General features: G+C 54.0%; 1 protein-coding gene and 1 long non-coding RNA gene across 21 annotated transcripts in view; one reads left to right on the top strand and one right to left on the bottom strand.

Moving 5' to 3' along the window:
* The window catches only part of NFASC (neurofascin), a 181,436-nt gene that overhangs the window by 16,915 nt on the left and 145,396 nt on the right, over window positions 1-19,125 (bottom strand). For 7 of the 20 annotated variants that reach the window (XM_072814736.1, XM_072814732.1, XM_072814734.1 and 4 more), the window contains 7 exons: window positions 17,417-17,621; window positions 16,109-16,231; window positions 14,890-15,063; window positions 12,460-12,474; window positions 6,906-7,130; window positions 3,241-3,357; window positions 1,796-1,948 (listed from right to left, as the gene is read on the bottom strand). In XM_072814736.1, coding sequence (XP_072670837.1) covers window positions 1,796-1,948; window positions 3,241-3,357; window positions 6,906-7,130; window positions 12,460-12,474; window positions 14,890-15,063; window positions 16,109-16,231; window positions 17,417-17,621 — 1,012 coding nt within the window. The other 13 variants (XM_072814748.1, XM_072814745.1, XM_072814744.1 and 10 more) reach the window with 8 other exon arrangements.
* Window positions 13,271-18,713, top strand: LOC140626892 (uncharacterized). Its single transcript, XR_012025878.1, has 3 exons — window positions 13,271-13,400; window positions 14,935-15,077; window positions 18,525-18,713. It is a non-coding gene; the product is annotated as an uncharacterized lncRNA (long non-coding RNA).

Below are 19,125 nucleotides of genomic sequence, written 5' to 3' on the forward strand. Positions count from 1 at the left end.
CCAGTGACGTAGTAAGTGAGCAATGTGTACTCGGCACTAGGGTCGCAAACCTGCTCACCCCAACCTGAATGGAGAGGAATCTGGGAAAACTCACTCGCTCTGAAAGCAATTTATCAGGAAGAGTCTCTCCAGACCAAGCACAGGAAAAGAGAGAAGAAAATTGAGCCAATGTTGAGAAGTATACTATCAATCGTCTTTTTTTTCTTTTCTTCTGTACCACATGTTTGATATGTAGCAGACTGGGACATCCCTGAGGATGGGGACTGGTGCTTCCCTCTCTGGCCCTTTCTCCCCACCCCTCACTCACAGCCCCAGGACTTAGTGCTGAGAGAAGCCTCTGGAAGCAGGTGGCACCAGCTTTTGTAGCATTCCCTAGGAGGGGGCTCTAGCCTGGAACCTTATCTGTGCTTCCGGCCTCTGTGCTGGACTCAGGTTGATAATGAAGCAAAATCAAATGCACACACGGATGAGCAACAGCTTGGGATCCCGACTGGGTCAGACGGAGTCCATCCACCTGCTCTGCTCAGTCAGCGGTCCAGTTCCCTTGCCTGGCTCCCAAGCTGGTCTGGCCACTTGGTCAGGCATCTTGCCAGAGTTGGCTGGGCTGGCCTTAACAGACAGCTGGACTCACAGACTCCCTGAGTCTTGATGGCCTAGACATGGGCAGGATAGGCAGAGGCACGGGGCGTAGGACAGGATGTCCAGACCAGGAGGGACAAGGCCAGAGGGGTGGAATGAGACATTTATACAGATGGGTGGTGACTCTCAGGATGCAGGCTGCCAGGATGAGCCTGGCCAGGCTTAGGAAGAGTAATGAATATTTCAGTCAACAGTCAGAATGTCATATAAATCATTGTGTGTGATTGTGTTGTTTCTATGCTTGTGTCTACTAACCTGCAGCTGATTAGGACACCCTGGGGACAGGGACTGGTCCTCTTCTCTCTGTAGCTCATTCCCCAACCTTCACCCTTCGCCTCAGGGCTTAGCATGGCCACCCACCTAGCCGACTGTGAAGATACACCCAAGCACATGAGCAGGTGCCCTCAAGTCTCCAAACTGCCTGCCCACCCTGACCTTCTGCCTTGTACTGAGCCCCTGCCAGCCCAGTCCTTTGGTGCACTGAGGTAGCTTCTGTAGCTATACCTGAAGTCCCTTTTGAGCCAGAACTATTCTCCTACTAGAGAGCTTCTTCTTCTTCCCCGGCACAGCGGAAGATCAACTACTTTGAAGCCGTGGAAAGTTTGGGACAAAAATGAAGCCAAGATCAAGCCCCAAACAACGCGCATCGCACGCTTTGGATTTTTTTTTTTACAGATGACAGTAACAAGGTAGTGACATATGTGATGACCCTGGGAAGATTTTTGGGTCAAGACCCTTGGATGGCCCTATCTCTTAATTCTACATGCAGGGAGCAGGGTCTGTGCATATGGGGCAGGCTGCTCGGCATCTGCCAGCCCCCGGCCCCGTGCACAGGGCCCAAGCCCTTTGGTTCCACGCACAGTCAGGGGGGCCAGGCGGCCTCCTCCATCCTCATCCTACAGCCCTAGTTCCTTTGGACACCACACACTTGCCTCGGGGTGGGAAGGGCGCTTCCCCTGCACTGCGCATGCACTCTGGCTCCTCTTGGCTTCCTGGGAGCTGTGGACTGATACATACTAAGAGCCGAGACACGCCATGCAAGGTGGGGAATGGGTGGGATGAGTCTTCTTTCCAAGGAGAAGAGACAAGCAGGAAGCCGAAGATGGAATGAAATGCCCCATGCTTGCAGGGGTGGCTGAGCCGGACCCCCTCTCACCTGTACTGGTCATAAAGGTGATGACGGTACTGCTGATGCCCTCCTTGTCCCGGGAATAAACGCGCAACGTGTATGTCATCCCGGGATAGAGGTCTGTCAGCTGTACGGGCTGGACCTGGCTCTTAACAGGGACAGTTTTTTTCGTATGGTTGCCTGGGGAACAGAAACCTCAGTCAGCCTGGGGCCAGGCGCCAGGAGCTGGAGAGGCAGTGCTTAGGTTCCCGATCACCTGTCAAAGGCAGAAGCATGGGGCAAAGGACTGGGCCATGGCACAGGGCACAAGGTGACCAGGCAGCTCCGCCAGCCCTTCCACGCGATGCTGACTCTCCTACCCAGCAGCCCTTCCGCCAAGGGCCCTCTTCTTCCTCCTCAAGCTTTCCTTCCTTCCTCTCTACCGGCTCAGCACTAAACAGCATGACCTACGTCCTTACACTGGCAGCGTGTCAGCCAGTGTTGTCATCCTGGAGGTGACAAACTTCCTGGGGGTGGGGAGCTTCCCGGTGAGGGTCAGAGAGCCAGTTAGCATCCCTCTTGGTAAACAGAGGTGAGGCAGGATTCTACTTCTTGGCTCTCACTCCGGTCTCACCTCTCATTTCTCACCACGTGGAGAAGTCACACATCAGGAGAAGCGAGTGCACTTGCATGTGAAGTGGAGGGCGAATGGTGGGTGTAGGAAGCTGAAATGGCAGGGACCACCCTCAGGATGCCGATTCTATGGATGTGACCCCCTCCAGCCACAGACAACTAAGAGCTGGCTGTGCTCTTTCCCTAGGGGCCTTCGAGCAGCTAGCCCAGGTGGACCTTCTGGCTGGGTGAGCTGGTTTAATTGCCAAGGATAAAAACATGGTGGGTCTGAGTCTTTGGGGGCAGGGGCCTTCACTCAAAGAAGGCGGATATCCTGACTACACTCTACAGTGTAATAATGATGTACCCTTGATCCCAAGAGCCAATAAAGAGTGAACAGCTAGCTCAAGCCACCTGCTCTCTGAGACAAGTCACCCTGGTCTGTGCCTCAGATGCTAGGCCGCTGGCATTCCTCGTGAGCACAACGCCGTTGTACCCAAACGTCTGAACTGGCCTAGCCCGTCTAGTGGAGACACCAGAAACATGGATTCTGAGTTAAGGAAATCCAAGCAGAAGTGAGCCTGGGCTCACGTGGGGCGCCATCCGGAACCCTCCTCCTGGGCAGGAAATAGGCGAAGGGCCCCCTCACCCAGGTCCTCCCCGGCACATGCGCCCTGAGACCTCTACTGATGGCTGCAGAAGCCTCTTCCTTCCCCTGCGGCTGCTCTTCCCGCCCCGCTGCCGCCTGGGCACGTATCGATTTCATTAAGTCATCACTCAGCTGGGATACCAGGCCCCTCGGAGCCCGGGGGAGCTCACAGGATCTCTTAATGGCATCCGCGCTACCCGCTGCCGCCGCCGCCCCGCTCAGCAATGCTTACTGTCGATGTACTCAACCACAAAGGCAGTTCCGGGCCCGAGATTGTGTCTCCAGGTGATGTTGGCCCATTTACTGTTGGGGAGCACCGTGACGTTCCATATGGACTGCCTGTCGGGGGCTGGTGGGTAGGTTAGAAGAGGGGTTAGTTCTGGGAGGGAGGCAGCTCTGGAGACACACATGCGTGCACACACACACACACACACGTGCGCGGCTCGGAGGGAAGACTCAGGAGAGGCTGTGCACAGGGCCCGACAGAGCTCCAAGCTGCAGCCTTGGTGGCCAGGCCGGAAGTCGCCATCCAGGTATGAGCGGTGCGGTCAGGAGGATCTGTGTGTCAGGGAGAGCTAGAAATGGTCTGTGTGTCCACACAGGGAGGGGCAGGAATGAAAGAGTGGGTTTCGATCCATGCCACTGGAGGCTCAAACCTGGGCTCTTTCCCTTTTTAGATCGTCATGGATTGGGATGGGGCGGCGGAAGGAACCTGGAGAAAGCCCCATTGGCCAGCGTATAGCCCGACAGGGGTTGTTCCTTTCAACCACACTCTACAGAAAGGAGAATGGGATCTTTCGAAGCCCCTTGAGAGTCATGATATGTAGGAAGGACAGGACCAAATGTGGGAAAGCCTTCCAGCCTGAGACTGGAAGAGAACAGTAACCCAGATGGGTGACTCCAGACTCCCTGTGACCATGTTGGTCAGCAAGATGTCAGATTATGTGGAACAGGGCCTCAGATTGTCCAAGGGGACTGCGGGGGGGGGGGTGTCTATAACCCCAGAGGTCCCAGCTCACCATCTCCTGGGCTAGCTGGGACCCCAAGAAGACAACTCCTTCTTGACACCCAGTTCTCAGAGGTTCAGACACCAGAAGAATCCAGTTCTTTTGGTTTCTCAGCACACTAAATTGTCTCTGAGGCTTGATCTCCACACAATACGGAAGACATTAATTATCTAGTGCCTACGAGCGGGGAGCTACTTTATCAAAGCCACTGCACCATCTGAAACCATAGCCTGTGGACAGGCGAGTGGCACTAATCTTCAAACATAATCATTTTTCACGAGTCCCAGCAGTCTGATTACCCCATTTCCCAGCAAAGATTTAATAGTGGAGTACTAGCGTGAAGCCTTGTATTTCAAAGACTTTACAAGTGTGGCTCCTGTATATTTTATTAGCATGTAAGGGGGCACTGTCACCAACTCACTTGTCAAAAATAAATGAATAGAGCACGTTGGTGATGCATTTATTCATTATCTATTTGACATGTGACTGAGTCTGCAGGGCTGGGGAAGTGATAAAAGATCTCCTGGTCGTCACTTCAAAGAAGCGCCTTCCCTACGACAACCTTCTCAGTTGCCCAGTTGCCCCCAGGTGAATATGATTCGTGTGAGGTGAGGGGCCAAGAAAGAGACTCCAATGACGGCACCATGGGGCATTCTCCGTGGGGAGGGCAGAAGACAGGCTGCTTTACTTATCTGCCAGGTGTTTCCATTGTACTGGTGGCTTTAAGCCACCCCAAATCCCAGCTCCTTGGAATCTCATGGCTCTTGCTAGTGGGAATGAACTAGGAGAACTCATGATTTGGGAACTTGAGCTTCTTCCTCCTCAGCTCTGGGGCCTGGAAATAGCCAGAGAATTTGGGTTTAAACAGTTTGGCCACCAATACAGTATCGACCCAAATCTGACAGTCTCAAAGGTAGTGGAGATTAGGGCACCACTAGAAAAGATGAAGTGATGGGGAAAAGCAAAAACAACTTAGAGGCGGGAGGTGGGGGAAGGCAGGCCGTGCAGAGAGACCTGGATCTGACTGCTAAAGAAGACGTGCAAAGAGTAAGACCAGGAAGGATAGCTATCAGTTACTATAAAACCAGAAAGTGTGAGAGGAAGTACGTATCGGCAGACCGAGTCCTGGAATGGGAGAATTAGAGGGTATCCTTTGAAATCTGAAAGAGACAAGTTAAGGACAAATAGAAAGTCCCATTTCACCCTGAAAAAAGTAAACTCAGGAAACATTTGGTCCCAAGACATAAGACAGGATAAAGATGAAAGATCACTAAAAAAAAAAAAAAAAAAAAAAAAAAAAAAAAAAAAAAGGTGGATGGCAGAGCCACTCTGCTTCATTAGGGAAAAGAGAATATTTGAAGGGTGTCCCTGGTTTTAAGGATAAGTTCAGGGGCACAGGCAGGTCTTCTGCACAGTCTTGGGCAGTTAGGAGTCACATGTGAGAGTCCACTGGGCTAGTCCTACGGGGCAGCAAGGACAATCTTTCCAGAGGACAAGTAACTCTGCTGGGGAGCAAGATCCAGTCCCTTCATCCTTTGTGTATCTCCTCTGTGACCCCACAGCATTCATGGGGACACTGAGCCCTGCTATAAGGCAAAGATGCCTCCCTGTGGCCCCAAAGAACACCCATCACCAGACTATTGGTGGCAGCTTCTAAGAGCCTGCCAGTTTTTTTCCTCCACCGACATCTTCCTAAAGTCCATATTGTTTAAATTCTAGATATTGTACCTTTAAAGCAAATCGGTGTTTCCAAGGCCTGAAGAACATAATGTCAGTTATGTATCACTTGTCCCCTTATGGCTCACAAAAGTCCACATAATGGAGTTAAAGACAATACTCACACGTGCATTAAGCCACCATCCTCATTCAGGTGCTCAGAAGTGAGGCCCCAGAAGGTAAAGGGACTTGCCTAGGACACAGGGGAGCCTACAATCCCATAGCTGCTGGTGGAAGAAGGTTCTGGGTGCTTCCTGCCTGCCCTGCCAGCTGCATCATGCTGACTTTACAGATGGCCTTTGGGCTCTGCAAGCTAGAGGCCCTCAAGAGTATTTGATGCTTGGTTCTCAGACATACGGCTGGATTCCTAGGGGCAGTGCTCTCCTCATGGTAGAAATACAGAGCTTCTGTGCCTGGCTGCATGACGGAGGAACAGCACATTTTCTGGGTTTAGCAGGCCAGCCCTGGAGTCATTTCTTACCAGGGGCCCCTAGAAAGGTTGTGATTGTCCCTCCATGTGTGCATCTGGGAGTGTGGGAATGTGAGTGGAAAGAGCAACACAGCACCCTCGGGCATTACGGGGCTCCCTAGCAATGCCCTTTCCTACAAGTTCTTCTTTTAAAAAAAAAAAAAAAAAAAAAAGGCCGTAAATGTGGTTTGTTGGGAGAAGGGCAAGGGAAGAGCAGGGTTCTGGGAACAGAGCTGCCCAGCAGGGCCGGCCACTCCCCACTGCTCGGCCCTCTATGTTGCAGGTCTGGGTGTGACACGGCCCGGGCCGGAAGCCCTCTCCGGCCGACTTTCCAGTGTTAGGCCCTGGTCCTTGCTCACACTCTTTCCCTTCCAGGGTACTCAGCCCTGAGCTGCTGCTCAGCATGGAGGTAGAGGCAAGTCTCCCATTCAGAACGCAGAGGTGGTGCCTGGGGAGGGTGACACTCCAGTAACAAGGATCTGAGGCCAGAATGGGGGCGTGAAGAGTGGAGAGCCACCCAAGGCCTGCACCGGGCGGGGGCGAGGGGGGGTGGTGCTCTGTGCCCCAGGGTACCAGACTGAGAATCCCCATGTGCTCTCCAGGTAGAAAACAAAGGGAGGTGTTGGCCGACGGCATCCCAGACCCGCCCTCCTACGCGGGGGGGCCTCTGGCAGAGGGATGGGGCGCAGGGACAGTGGGTAGTACCGGATTCGGGCATCTTAGTCTCGGAGGTGGTGGTGGGAGGCCTCTCCATGGTGGTGGCGGCAGTGGTTGTAGTTGTGGCGACGGTGGTGGTGGCCATGGTGGTAGGTGCGACACTTGGGATGGTGGGGACTGTTGTGGCTTCGGTGGTGGCAGCGGTGGCAGTAGCGTCTGTACTGCTCACAACGCCCGTCACACTCACCGTGGTCGGGGGCAACGTGGGAGGAGCTGAGAGGGAAATGTAAAACAGCTGCGTCTGGTTGGTCTGGGGGTCCCCAGCCTGGACTCGTGGCCCCGCGTGCAAGGCAGGCAGCCCCCGGGAGGAGATGGAGCTCAGGAACCAGAAGCCTCCCCCAGCGTGACGGACCAGGTCGGACGGATCACAGTGAGAGAACACAGCCATGGGCCAGGAAGAGAATGAAGCCCCGCGTGCGTTTCATTTTCTTCTCATGGTCTGTGTGGCTCGAAGCACCCAGCATGCACCCGGCTGAGAGTGAGGATGAGGATAGCAAAGGACCCACACCGAATCGCTCAGGCCCCAGAGATGGCATGGGGTCCCTGGCCAGCGCCACCCAGACACAGGCCTGTTAGCAGCACTTGGGTCCAGCCCTGGAGCTCCGGCCTTGGAGGGGGGCAGGTGGCTGGCTGTGTCCCGTAGGAGCACTGGGAAGACTCCCATTCCAGCCATTCACTCCAAAGGTGCCCCTTCTCACGGCTGCTTGAGTTCTAACACCCCCAAACCCAACGACAGAGAGAGAACAATCCCCACTCTGCGGGTCAGCCTCCCAGCGTGGTCTCACTGCCCGCCTGTCCGCAGGCTCTGGCTCTTGTCCATAGCCCTGCCTCTCCTCCCTTCTTCTCTGCCCAGTGACGGTCCTTCCTGCAATGACCCTGCTCCACCTTGCAGTAACTTGTAGTGACTCCTCTCTTCCAAGGACATTCGGGCTCCAGGTGCCACAAGTCCTTTCCTTTTACATTAGGATGTGGGATGGGTGCTATTGGGGTCACCGTATAGTCTGTGCTCAGTAGATGGAGAAATCCCAGGATGCAAGTGAGATACATTTGTGGGCTTCTTTTTTACATATATTTTCAGGGGGACTGGTTCAAATCTGTGCCTACTTTCACAATCTTATCGCCCGTCCAAAGCTATGCTTGACATCAGTCAGCCCTGGGCAGGGGGGTGGGGGGGCTGTCTACCAATATGACAATATGACATCATTTCCGTAGGCCCTCTTTCCTTCTGCAGAGGGGTCGTGGAAGCTGAGGACTGCCCTACAACTCTCTAGTTCCAATATTACGAAAGCCGAGAGTATGAGAATGGTGGGGGCAAATCAGAGAGAGGCAGGGCCAACTCTCCCCCTTGCCATCTCTTGTAATCTGATCACAGTCCACTTACGGGGCACAAGGCAGGGCGTTAAGACATAAGAAGATACTTGTAACCCCTGAGGAATAGCCACATCCCAGCCCTATCTCAGAGCTCCAGAAGTTTAGGAAGATAATATCCCCACTGCCCAGAAGGGGAGCCAGGACAGGGAGGGAACCAGAGAGACAACTGCCTGAGAACTTTTCTCAGGGGAGAATGAAGAGACCCCAGACCTTTTCAACAAGAGCCTGACCAACAAAAGCCCTTTCATTCCCCTAGGTCTCTGATGGTACAAGTCCCCACAGAGAAAGAAGGGCTGTTCTGGGATCCCAGCCACTCCCCTATGTGTAAGATCAGAAGTCACACTGGGTGGCCAACTATGTCCCATGCATTCCAAAGATTCCTGGGCAGGGTCAAAGCAGACTGCTAGATTCCCTGGACTCCAGTCAACTCCGAGGTCAGGAAGGTGTGAGGAGGGGATAGCCCTTCCCTGTCAAAGTCACTGTTCAAAGATCTATTAGTTCAAGGTGGCTCCAGGCCTGGAGAGCTCAGTGCTCTATGGCTCAGCATGAGAGAATTCACCTATCCCACTCACCAAGACAGACAGATGGACAGACAGACAAAAGCACGGAGAAGCCCGAGAGCCCCACAAGCTAAAGGTCGGCTCTCTCCCAGGCCCGGCTCCTTGCAGCTCCTGTGGCCACGGACACACATGGGCTTTTCCGGCCACTCTGCGCCGCGGGGAGGAATCTGGAGAGACTATCTTGCCCATCTGGGCAGGATCTGCTCTGACTTGGTTCCCTGTATCGGTACGTATTTTCTAATAATTTCTGGCAAGTACAATGTTCACAGAGCCCTCCTTTTCTAGAACTATTTAAAAGGCATCATCAAAAAGCTTTGGGGAGAAATTCCTTTTGAGTTAAGACCATCCCACTCTGCGTAGCGCAGACCTGAGCAGTGTTGTACGTTTCCTGGGCCCCCAGAATCAGTGTCATTTCTCCCCAAAAGCTATACGTACTCTCACATGCCCCTTGGTTCTCATAAGCAGAAACACACGCTACACTCCCACAGGCCCACAGTTAGGCTTGCACCTGCTTCCCTGGGCGCTCCAGTAATTAGCCCTAGAAACAGATGCTAAGAGAGGCTAGGTTGGGGCGAGATTTTTCCCCTGGTCCTGCTGTTCAGAAATAAGAATGGGAAATGACTCTGAGGATGCTTCAAGGTCTAGTCCCTCCCCTGCAAAGGTCCCTCTGCCAAGCGCGACAAGAAGGAAGCCCTTCTGATGACAGCCACCTAATTGCCTTTCTTTCAGCTCAGTGGTAACAGTCTCAGGGTATCAGTTAGAGGGGAACAAGAGGCAAGGAGTGGCTTCCCAAATGTCCTCCCCGAGGACTCCTCATTGGAGTCACCATGGAGGAGGCAGCCTCGGCTGGCTGAGGTCCCAGCTGGCAAATCAGTGTTCTCTTTGACCCACTTATTAGCTGCGTCTATTGTCCCATGGTTGGACAGGGCCAGATGGACAGGGAGACCAGGAGAGCAGAGGCAAGAAGGAAAACCTCGGGCTGAGTTGGAGGCTTATAGAGGTGAGCGGGGAAGGCAAGTTTTCACACGGAAACGGTCCAGGGCTCAGGTCCAAGGGGATTCAGAGGACTCCATCCCCTGGGGTGGAGAGAGAGAGAACAGAACGGGATAAGGGGCTTGGAGATGGAGTGGCCCATAGGCTGGCCAGGCATGTTGTTGAGCCAGGATGCCATCTCCAGTGAAAGCAGGAATTATGGGCTGGAGAACCACCACCCTTGTCAATGATGGGTGGAGACCACCAGCCTGGCAATGGAGGATGAGGTGTGTGTGTGTGGGTGTCCAGGGTGGGCCTAGAACTGGAAATACGGCACCCCTCCCCCAGGGCCACGTCAGCCTAATGGGTGACCTCATGCACATTGGAAGACACCGAATGCCACGGCTGAGGGTTTTCCACCAGAGTTTTGGGGAACACCACATTTTTTGGAGAAAACTGAGAGGGGACTCTTTCTGACCCCTCCACTTTCAGAACCTGCCATGGAGCTGCCCACCAAACATGTGCAGATCTGAGTTACAGTGGAGGACATTCCCCAGACACTCCAAGGTGGAAGGTCCATCCAAAAATGTCCACCTGGCACACGGACTACCCTGGCCAAACCACAGATGTCCAGGACAGATGGGCAGCAACCCTGAGAGGCTACAGACACGGGAGCATGAGAGGGATTATTTTCACTGGGTAAGATAGGAACAGATCAGTGTGGCAGGGGGAGGGGGACATCCAGGTTCAGGGAAGACGACAGGGAAGGGAGCCCTGGGCTGGACAACAGACCGATATAAAAAATGTCGAACCTGGGTTCCACAGCTTGGCCCCTGCAAATTGCAAAGGAGGTTCTTGGGCATTGACAGCTGAGAACAGCAAATGCCACCAGCACATCTCATTTCCAAAGATGTGCAGTGTCATGGCCTCTACTGCCGTGTCATAGGGAAGCTGAAGCCTAGGAGGCACATTTGATTGAGGCTCAGAGACCTGCACTCATTGTGCATACGTGATGGGCTTGGATGTTCTCTAAATGGGGAGCAGACAGTGGGGAGTTTGGAATGGTCACTCATGAGAGGGGCAGCCAGGCCTGGCACGGATGCTCCCTGAGCAGGGCAGGCTCCCTGCTGCCAGGTGGAGCTGCCTTGGGCCCCAGAAAGGGGGAGGCGGGCTGGGACCTGCCTGACCAATGAACATCAAGCTGATTCACTTGAGGTCTTGTGTCTCCCCTTCTATGTTCACTAAGTCTGCTTAGGCTACCCTGAGCACCTGCTAGAATAGTTCCAGAAGAGACTTTTGTGCAAAGTTGAGTCAGAAAGTTAGGGCAGCCCCCAGGGTACAAGGATGGCTTTCTCCATGGTCCCTAGGCCCAGGACACCTCTCTATTCTACCTCATATCCCAGTGGAGGTGTTTAGGCCCTGTGGGGACGCACTGGGACCCACCAGCCTGGGTGATGATGTGGAGGGGGAAGGGGTTGGGGGGGAGGGAAGGATGATAGCTGCGCACCACCCACAGATCTGGCAAAACAAACAAACTGAAGGAAGCAGGGTGTGCAACGGAAATAGAATCAACCTAAAAAGGGGGAGGGAGGAACCCAGATCATAAGCTAACCCTCGGCTTTCTCACCTGCTTCTCAGTCCTCTCCACTGCCTAGAGCTTCAGGAGGCTCTAGTGATCCCCTGCCCCCCACCTCTGCCAGGGTGAGCCTTGTTGTCAGCTTCAGAGGAAGACAGGGGGAGGAACCCCGGGATCCCCTGCCTAAGCATCTCCAGCTTGAGGATAGGCCTTCTATGGCGACACGCCCTTTGGTGCCTTTGAACCCACAACATGAGGGCTTGAGAGGAGGACTGTGGTCAGCAGGTCATTGCCTAAGCCGGGCCTGCTTGCCCACTCCTCGTGTCTGCTATCCATTCCCAGACCCTGAGAGTGGAGGCTGTTCTTAATGCTGAAGATTCTGAGAAGCCGGGTTTCTAAGGAGCGAGGGAACAATCAGCCCACGGTGCCCACTAAGAGTCCAAGTCCTGGAGCCCCTGGCCCTATCCAAGGACAAGCTCACTCATTGTCACTGACCAGAACCCACGGTAGATGGCAGAGCTGGCGCCAGGGCCCCATGCAGCATGCATGGTCAGCATGCACAGCGTGCTCACCCGTTGGTCACCCTTCCAGGAGATGGCAGCCTGACCAGAAGCCAGGAGCCAGCTGCCTGCATTCATGGTAGAGCATTCCTTTAAGGGGCACAGCTGGCCACCCAAGGGCTACGGACCCTCTCTCTGTGCTCTGAGACGTCAAAACCAGGCAAGGGCCCAGGTCAGTCAGGGGAAGTAATCACTCAGCTTCTAAGAAAGCTGCAGGTGCAGAGACTAGGTCTGGAGCCCCTGTGCATGTGGGGTGGCCACTCCTAAGCCATCCTAGGGGGCCAAGAGTAAGGGAAGGGAAGAGGGGAGGGGTTTGACCTCCTCTGATCCCATCCTCCACACACACACATCCTTCTTGACAGTCCGGCTTCCCAACCCCTGAAAGAGTGAGTCTGGAGCATGCTTTTGTCCCGAGCCTCTCCCTCCTTCTCCACCCTGGCTGGGCTGGGCTCCACCTGCATTGTCCCATGCCATGTCCATTACCTCTGCTGCTGGTACGGTACCTGCTGTTGGAGTAGCTTCAGAACACAGCGCCCAAGATGGCCAGAGAGAGGGAGAAAGGATGAGAGAGGGAAGACAAAAGAGAGCACAGGTGAAACCACAGGACAAGCAAGTAGAGGACCGTCTGGCTCAAACCTGACCCAGACAGTGTGGCCAGGTGCTGGCTACTGCCCTGAGGATGCCAACTGGTGTCCATGTTCAACTCCATGGGGGTCTGGTATGTTCCTACAGAAAACTGTCCACCAGGATCTTGGAGACCTTTCCGATTCTACTTCCACTCAAGGACTATCATCTAAGGGGTGCTAGTAGGGACAGTCTACCTAGAGTGCTCTGTTTCCAGGTCTTTCCCCAAGGGTGTGTCCTTTCCTTGGCCGGGGCTGATCTTTATGAAGAAGGCTGGGTAACCACCCACGATGCCAAGAATTGAGGGCATAAGGTGTAGGTGGCATAGGAGGACATCTACCCCAGTCAAAAGGATGGCTCCTGTATCTTTGTGGGGAGATGGTAGAGTGTTGCAGTGGATGGAGGAGGGGTGAGCATATTTCATGAATCCTCTCCCATACCATCTCAGCCCTGGAAGGCCCAGGAACTGCCACAGACTGCAGCCCTGAGGCCCCTGTCCCGAGGGTCTGCTGCCCCAGTTCTTTCCCACCAGCTGTACTTTATGAAATAAGAAACCCAACTGTGGATTGGGAGCCCTAAAAGAAATTCCTGAATTTACTGCAACCCTAAGTTGAGAAGAAAGTCTCCCTTTGTGTTCTTGTCCTCTGGGGCCCCAGAACGTATCCCAGGGTGGTCACTAAGGCTGGACAATGGGGCTTTGTTGATCTGATATTCTGTATTGGGCCGGAGATGGGGAGGGACAAGGGGCTCTCTTTATGTCTCTCCATATAGAATTGAGTCATCAGGAAAGTGCACTATCCCCTGTCTGGCCAGGCTTTTGGTAAGAGGCATATTATTAGCCACAAAGTCCCCCCCTCCCCCCGCCATAATAAATTGCCCAAGTGCCGGGGGTTGATGAGCAAACTAGGAGGAGAGCTTATTGCGTGGCTCAGGCCTGGCTTACAAGACCAGAGAATGACCCAGTCGGCCTTTCTCCAGCTTCTGCCTATCTCCTCTCCAGCTTGTCCCAGCACTGGTGTGCTGGCCGGATAAGGGGGGGTTGCGGATTGGGGAGGGAGGCAGGGCTGCTATGAGGCTGACCTGGGAGCCCTGGCAGCAGGCCTGGCAGCCCCAGTGAAGGAGCACCGAGGCTCTCCTGGGGTGGGGAGGCGGTGTTCGGGAGGGCCAATCTGGGCCAGGGGCAGGGCGTCGCCCCTCAGCCTTCTTGGGCAAGCACTGCACAGAGTACCCTGTCATCTCCTGTAAAAATCCCTGTCCACACTGTCTCTTCCTTTGTAGAACTGAGCCCTCCTCTGCACAGCCTCTGCTCAATGTAACGTTCCTCATGTTGAACAGCAATTAGATATTCCTGTGGATGTCTCCCCTTCTAGACTGTGTTCCTTGCTTTTGGCACAGGGTCTGGCACCTCATGTTGGGGGTACTCAGGAAATGGCTGTGGAATACACCACTGTACCTCTGGAGAGGCAGGGAGTCCCCTCCTTCTGGAGGGGGGCTGCCAATATCCGGGCTTCTGTAAACCTGACCTCCCGCCTTCGCTGCAGGTTCTGAGCACCAGCCTGGGTACAAGTGAGCCTGGAGTCCCCTCTAGTGGCCTTCACAGGCAGGTGCATTCTGGGGGATGCTCCGCGGGCGGAAGATGCCAGGAGCCAAGAGCTGAGCGCATTCGCTCTGGGGAAGCTGGCTTGGCCAGTGGCTGTTTCCCAACACCCCCTCCCCATGGCCTGACACCCCACCCAGCTCAGACTACACCTCCTGTTCAGCTCATTATCCTGGCAAATAGCCTCAATCAAGGCCTCCCTCCCTCCTTGGCCCACGTGCCTTTGGGAGAAGGGGTGTCCCAGAGCCCTCCCCAGGCAACCTTAGTAACGGTGCTGCCGCTCTCGATAGGCGAACACTTCCACAGTTCTCTGAAGTTCATCAGCAGGTTTACTTTCCATGTGCTTTCCCTCATGTCACGTCCACTGTGGACTCAGGCTTGCTTCCTTATACCTACACAATCACCACCCCCGTCCCCGCCCCAGGAGGACAGATGATAGATGTTAGGAGCCAGAGCAAGTCAAGACAAAGTGGGGATCAGGTCTGACTGCAGCCATCGAAGAAGATCTGAGTTTTCCGGATACATCACCAGCATCTACCTCTCAGCATAGGAGATGGGTTCTCTTGTATTCTATTGGGGGCTGGAGGACCTGCAGCCTTGTCTTCTCTCCATCCCAGAAGGCCGGCCAGCCAGAAGGCCAGGCCAGGGTGTTTCTCTAGGCATCTGGATTAGCCGGGATCTTTCACCCCCAAAACTGCTGCAATGCACTTACCTTCATTTGGGGGTGCTGGTGACTCCTCTGTGACTGCTTCCCCAGAGCCCACCTGCGTCCTGGCACTGAGGGTAAAGCGGTAGCGTGACACGGGGTCTGCTCTTTGCATCGTGAACTTGGTCTGATTGGGAGAGAAGTTTTCCACTATCTGCTTTCCTAATTTGGTTCCATTAACTGGGGAGAGAGAGGTAAGTGAATTCAACTTCAGTAACATTGGCCGTGGTGGGTTATATAATCTGCAGCTGGAAGGAGAAAGCCTTCCTGACTCTGTGGCAAGGGGAACAAGTGGGGCCTGATCCCCGACCCTGGGGATGGGAGATTTGGGTTCAAGGGCAGACTGCTGGGCAAGAACTTTCTGGCTCTTCAATGACAAACCAGGGGTTAAGACTTTTTCACTGATCTCATTATCTCCAGCTCACTATAAAGTTATGTGGCTGATTCTGAAAGATTTAGTTTATAATCCCCAGGCCTTTTTAACGAGGACAAAACTTTTGAGTTCCTTTCTTCCTTTCAAACAGAACTAGGGCAGAACCACTAGAGCTTTTGATCATTAATGCCTCCTTTGTAAAAGGCCTATTCAGTATAGCTCAAAGGGGAATGGTCAGGTCCAGAGGTGGATTCAGAGCAGCGTACAGGCACACAGTCGGCTATTAAAATCGTCAACAACACAACAGCTGGCCCTTTGAGCTTCCCAATGAGGTACGACATCACCTACTTTAGAGGTTTTTCAAATATAATGACCCTCCTGTCCTCCAGCGGTGACACTAAGCTCTTTTGGTGAGGTCTTCCCTGCCCACGTTCCTGACTGAGTCACTCAAGATACAGCTGCCTTACCATACGTGACACTTTGTTTACTGTCCCCGAGTATTGTGTGGATTCTCTTGTATGCAATCTCCCCATCGGATGAAGTGCACAACTTGTAGGTGTTGGAGACTCTAACTAAGATCCCTGAGGGGCCGAGGTTGAGTTCCTCATTAGATCAGAAGTTCCCTTTTTCTCCCTGGCCAACTAGAAGATTCCTGCAAAAGGAGCTGTGTCAGGCGAGCAGAGGGCTGGCTCTCACCTGCCTCACCTAACACCCCGGGGAACTTTCTCCTTGGCGCTTCCATCCCTTTGCACTGTTCTCTGCACCCATAGGCTTTCTACTTCGATTCCTTAGTGAAATGGTGAGAATGGGGTTTCTGAATCCCAGATGAAGAGAAAGAAGGATGGAACGTACAAGCCACATATTTGAGAGTGTATCCGATCAGGATCCCATTGGGGTGTTCCGGATGATCCCATTCCAGGTTGATTGTCTCCAGGTTGGGCTGCCGGACTCGGAAACGTCTGGGGGCACTGGGTACTTGGGGAAGGAGGAGAGGGCAGGGGAAGAGAAGGGGTGGGTAGAGGCAGGATGAGGAAACACAAAAAAAACAAAGCACAAGTATGAAGGCATGGACCTCTGGGCAACCCCCACGCTGGTTGGCTGCCACGTCAGAACCCAGGAGGACCATGGGGGTGAGGGGGCACAGCCCTCAGCCCCAGCCAGGACGCTGTATCCCTCCCGTTTACGACACACACGGCTCAGACTCTGTTTAAAATGGGGAAGAAGTCAGGTTTTCCTTTAGCAAAGACGGTGGATTGGGCACACGTTAGGCTGTTCCCTTGCAAAGATGCCTTCGAGCTGTTCAGGGACCCAACCACAGCTGTGTGTGCAGAGGCCGCAGTCCCCAGTCCTCAGACGAGGATTCTCAGTCCCCGAGCTGAGAATGTGGGTTCAGGGGCGAGGAGAAAGAAACCCAGGATGGGACTCAGGGACAGGGCACCAGGAGCGGGGGCGATGGGGAGAGGCTGGAGATGGAAAGCAAAATGGGGGGGGGGTAGGCAGGAAAGAGAGGAATAAAGAAAGCAAGAGGGAAGAACAGAGAAGGAGGAAGAGAAGAAGAATATGGGGGAAGCCATTAAGGAAGGAGGGAGGAGAAAGAGAAGAGAAATCGGCAAATGTCGAGCTGATAAACGAGAGCTGATAAACAGGACGTAGTGAGCTTTGCAGGAATCTGCCTCCCAGGACCAGGGGGACCTGGAACCAGCAGCAGGCAGGGCCCCCCCTGCAGGGCCACCTGTCCAGACAGAAGCTTCTGGATCACAGTGCTGAGTGAACTCTGAAGGTCCTGAGTGCTGGGGAATAAGCCGGGTGCTTCTGGTGGTCAGGGAGACTGTGCTTCGACCTCCGGAGTCAGGGGGTAGCCAGGGCTCCCGCAGCACCCTTGTAGGGGGGAAGGTCAGTCCGCTAGCCCTTCTGGAATTCTGTCAGCAGGCAATAGAGGTCTTCTCCTGAGATACACAGTCCTGTCAGGGCAGGCCAGCCGGTCATGCAGCACTCGGGGGATGGCAGGAGCGGCTCAGCTTGCAGGACGTAGGTGCCTTGGGGGTCGCAGCAGAGGTCACCTTGTGCTGTCTGGCCAATGTATGCTGGGGCTGCTCGAGGCCCACCTGGACGTGCTGCCCTTGTCCTGCCCCACCCTGCAGAGTCTCAGGGCAGACCTACCTCCTTCCGGGGTGGTGAACTCCTTGGTTTCACTGCGAGGCCCATCGCCTCTCCCATTGACCACGACCATCTCCAGCTTGTAGTTACTGTAGGGGAAGAGGCGGGACACCACGCCGCGGGGGCGGTCACCAGGGAAGCTGGCTTGCTGTCTCTTCTGAGACACCCACAGGTTCTTCAGCAAGCTGCTCTCCCTCCAGTAGTAGGCCTTCAGGACAGAGGCAGGCCGGTGAGGGGGTGGTCAGGTGGAGCCGGGTTAGTAGTTAGTGCCAGCGGTAGTGACAGTTTGCCCTCTGCTTGCCACAGGCTCCGCATCCCGAATGCCCTGGGTAGCCCCGCCTGGGCTGGGGCAGTGGCCTTAGAGGCCCCATTCATTAGTCCCTAGTGAGTGTGAACTGATGTCAAACAGGACATGGGGGCTTGGGGTTCAATCATTTTCTGAGCCACACTGCCTCTCTCGGAAGTAGGCAAGTTGGCCAAAGTTACTGATGGAGCTGGTGCTTATTTCCATCATGGCACTTAATTCCAGGCCCGGGAACAAGATGCTCATGGAGTTCATGCTGGAACCACAAAGGATAAGCCCAGGGTGCAGGCATGGAGAGCTCTCTTCTGTGCTCAAAGGCCACATCCCCTTGAGTTGGATTAGTATGGTTTAGGTTGGCAGGAAGCAGGAGTTGAAAAGTAACAGGTTACCCCCACAAGTCTGAATATGAGAGTTGATTTAATCCTTTGAAGTCAAGCGGTTTCTTTTAATATTGTTTGAAGACCTTTAGAATGCGATAGACACAAGTCCAAGTCAGTGGACACCAGGCTGCCTGGTGGCAAGATCCTGGATGGGATGGCCTTGAGAAGGTGGTAGTGTTATGGATAGAGTCAAGAGGTCTGGGACATAAGGTACGGTTAGCACTAGGTACGAAGGCCCAAGTCGGGCTACCGTGTCACCATTACCTGGGCCTCCGATGGCAAAGGAAGAGGAGGAGATCTACACTTGAGAAGGGGACCCAAGGGGAGCTTTAGCTGGAATGATCTCCAGGCAAGTAGGTTAAGGGTGTGAGTCGAGTGCTGGGGAAGAGCTCATTAAGTGTACACATTCTCTTGTCTTCCTTATTAGTGTCCTACCGAACTGATGTCCTAAAAAGAGACCGATCCCTTCCATTCTGTCCCCAGTTGTCCATCAGCCAACTCTCAATGACCTGTGAGTCACAGAACCTGCAGCATCCCATGCCTACAGCCTCTGTCACTTCCCAGGCAACTTTTAAATAAAGCTATGTGTAAGGGAGAGCCTGGCATAACCTGTTTTTCTTCTTCTTTTCCCCGCCTCAGCCCACCTTTGCAAAGAGGAGAGACACGTGAACAGAAACTGCCCATAGGCAGGGAGATCAGGAGAAGCCAAGGGCCCTGATAATCCACGTGCTGGAGAATCCGGAGTTGGCTGCGACAACAGGGAAAGTGCTTACAATGTCTTGGTGGCTCTGCCTTGTTAGTGAGGGCTTCATGAAACCAGACTGGGTGAGGCAAGCAGCCCAGCAGGGGCCATTAGGAGAGGGGTGTAGCTCAGTGCTGCCTCAACACTGCTCCTAAGATACATGTGTGTCTGCTCACACATGTATTATGAGCATGATGAGCGATATGCAGCATCAACCCAAACCCACCACCCTTCATGTGATCTTCTGCTGAGCAGAATCTCAGCATATCTGTTGCAGGACACACCT

Source organism: Canis lupus, chromosome 38, assembly GCF_048164855.1.
Source record: "Canis lupus baileyi chromosome 38, mCanLup2.hap1, whole genome shotgun sequence".
In the NCBI taxonomy this organism is placed as follows: Eukaryota; Metazoa; Chordata; class Mammalia; order Carnivora; family Canidae; genus Canis; species Canis lupus.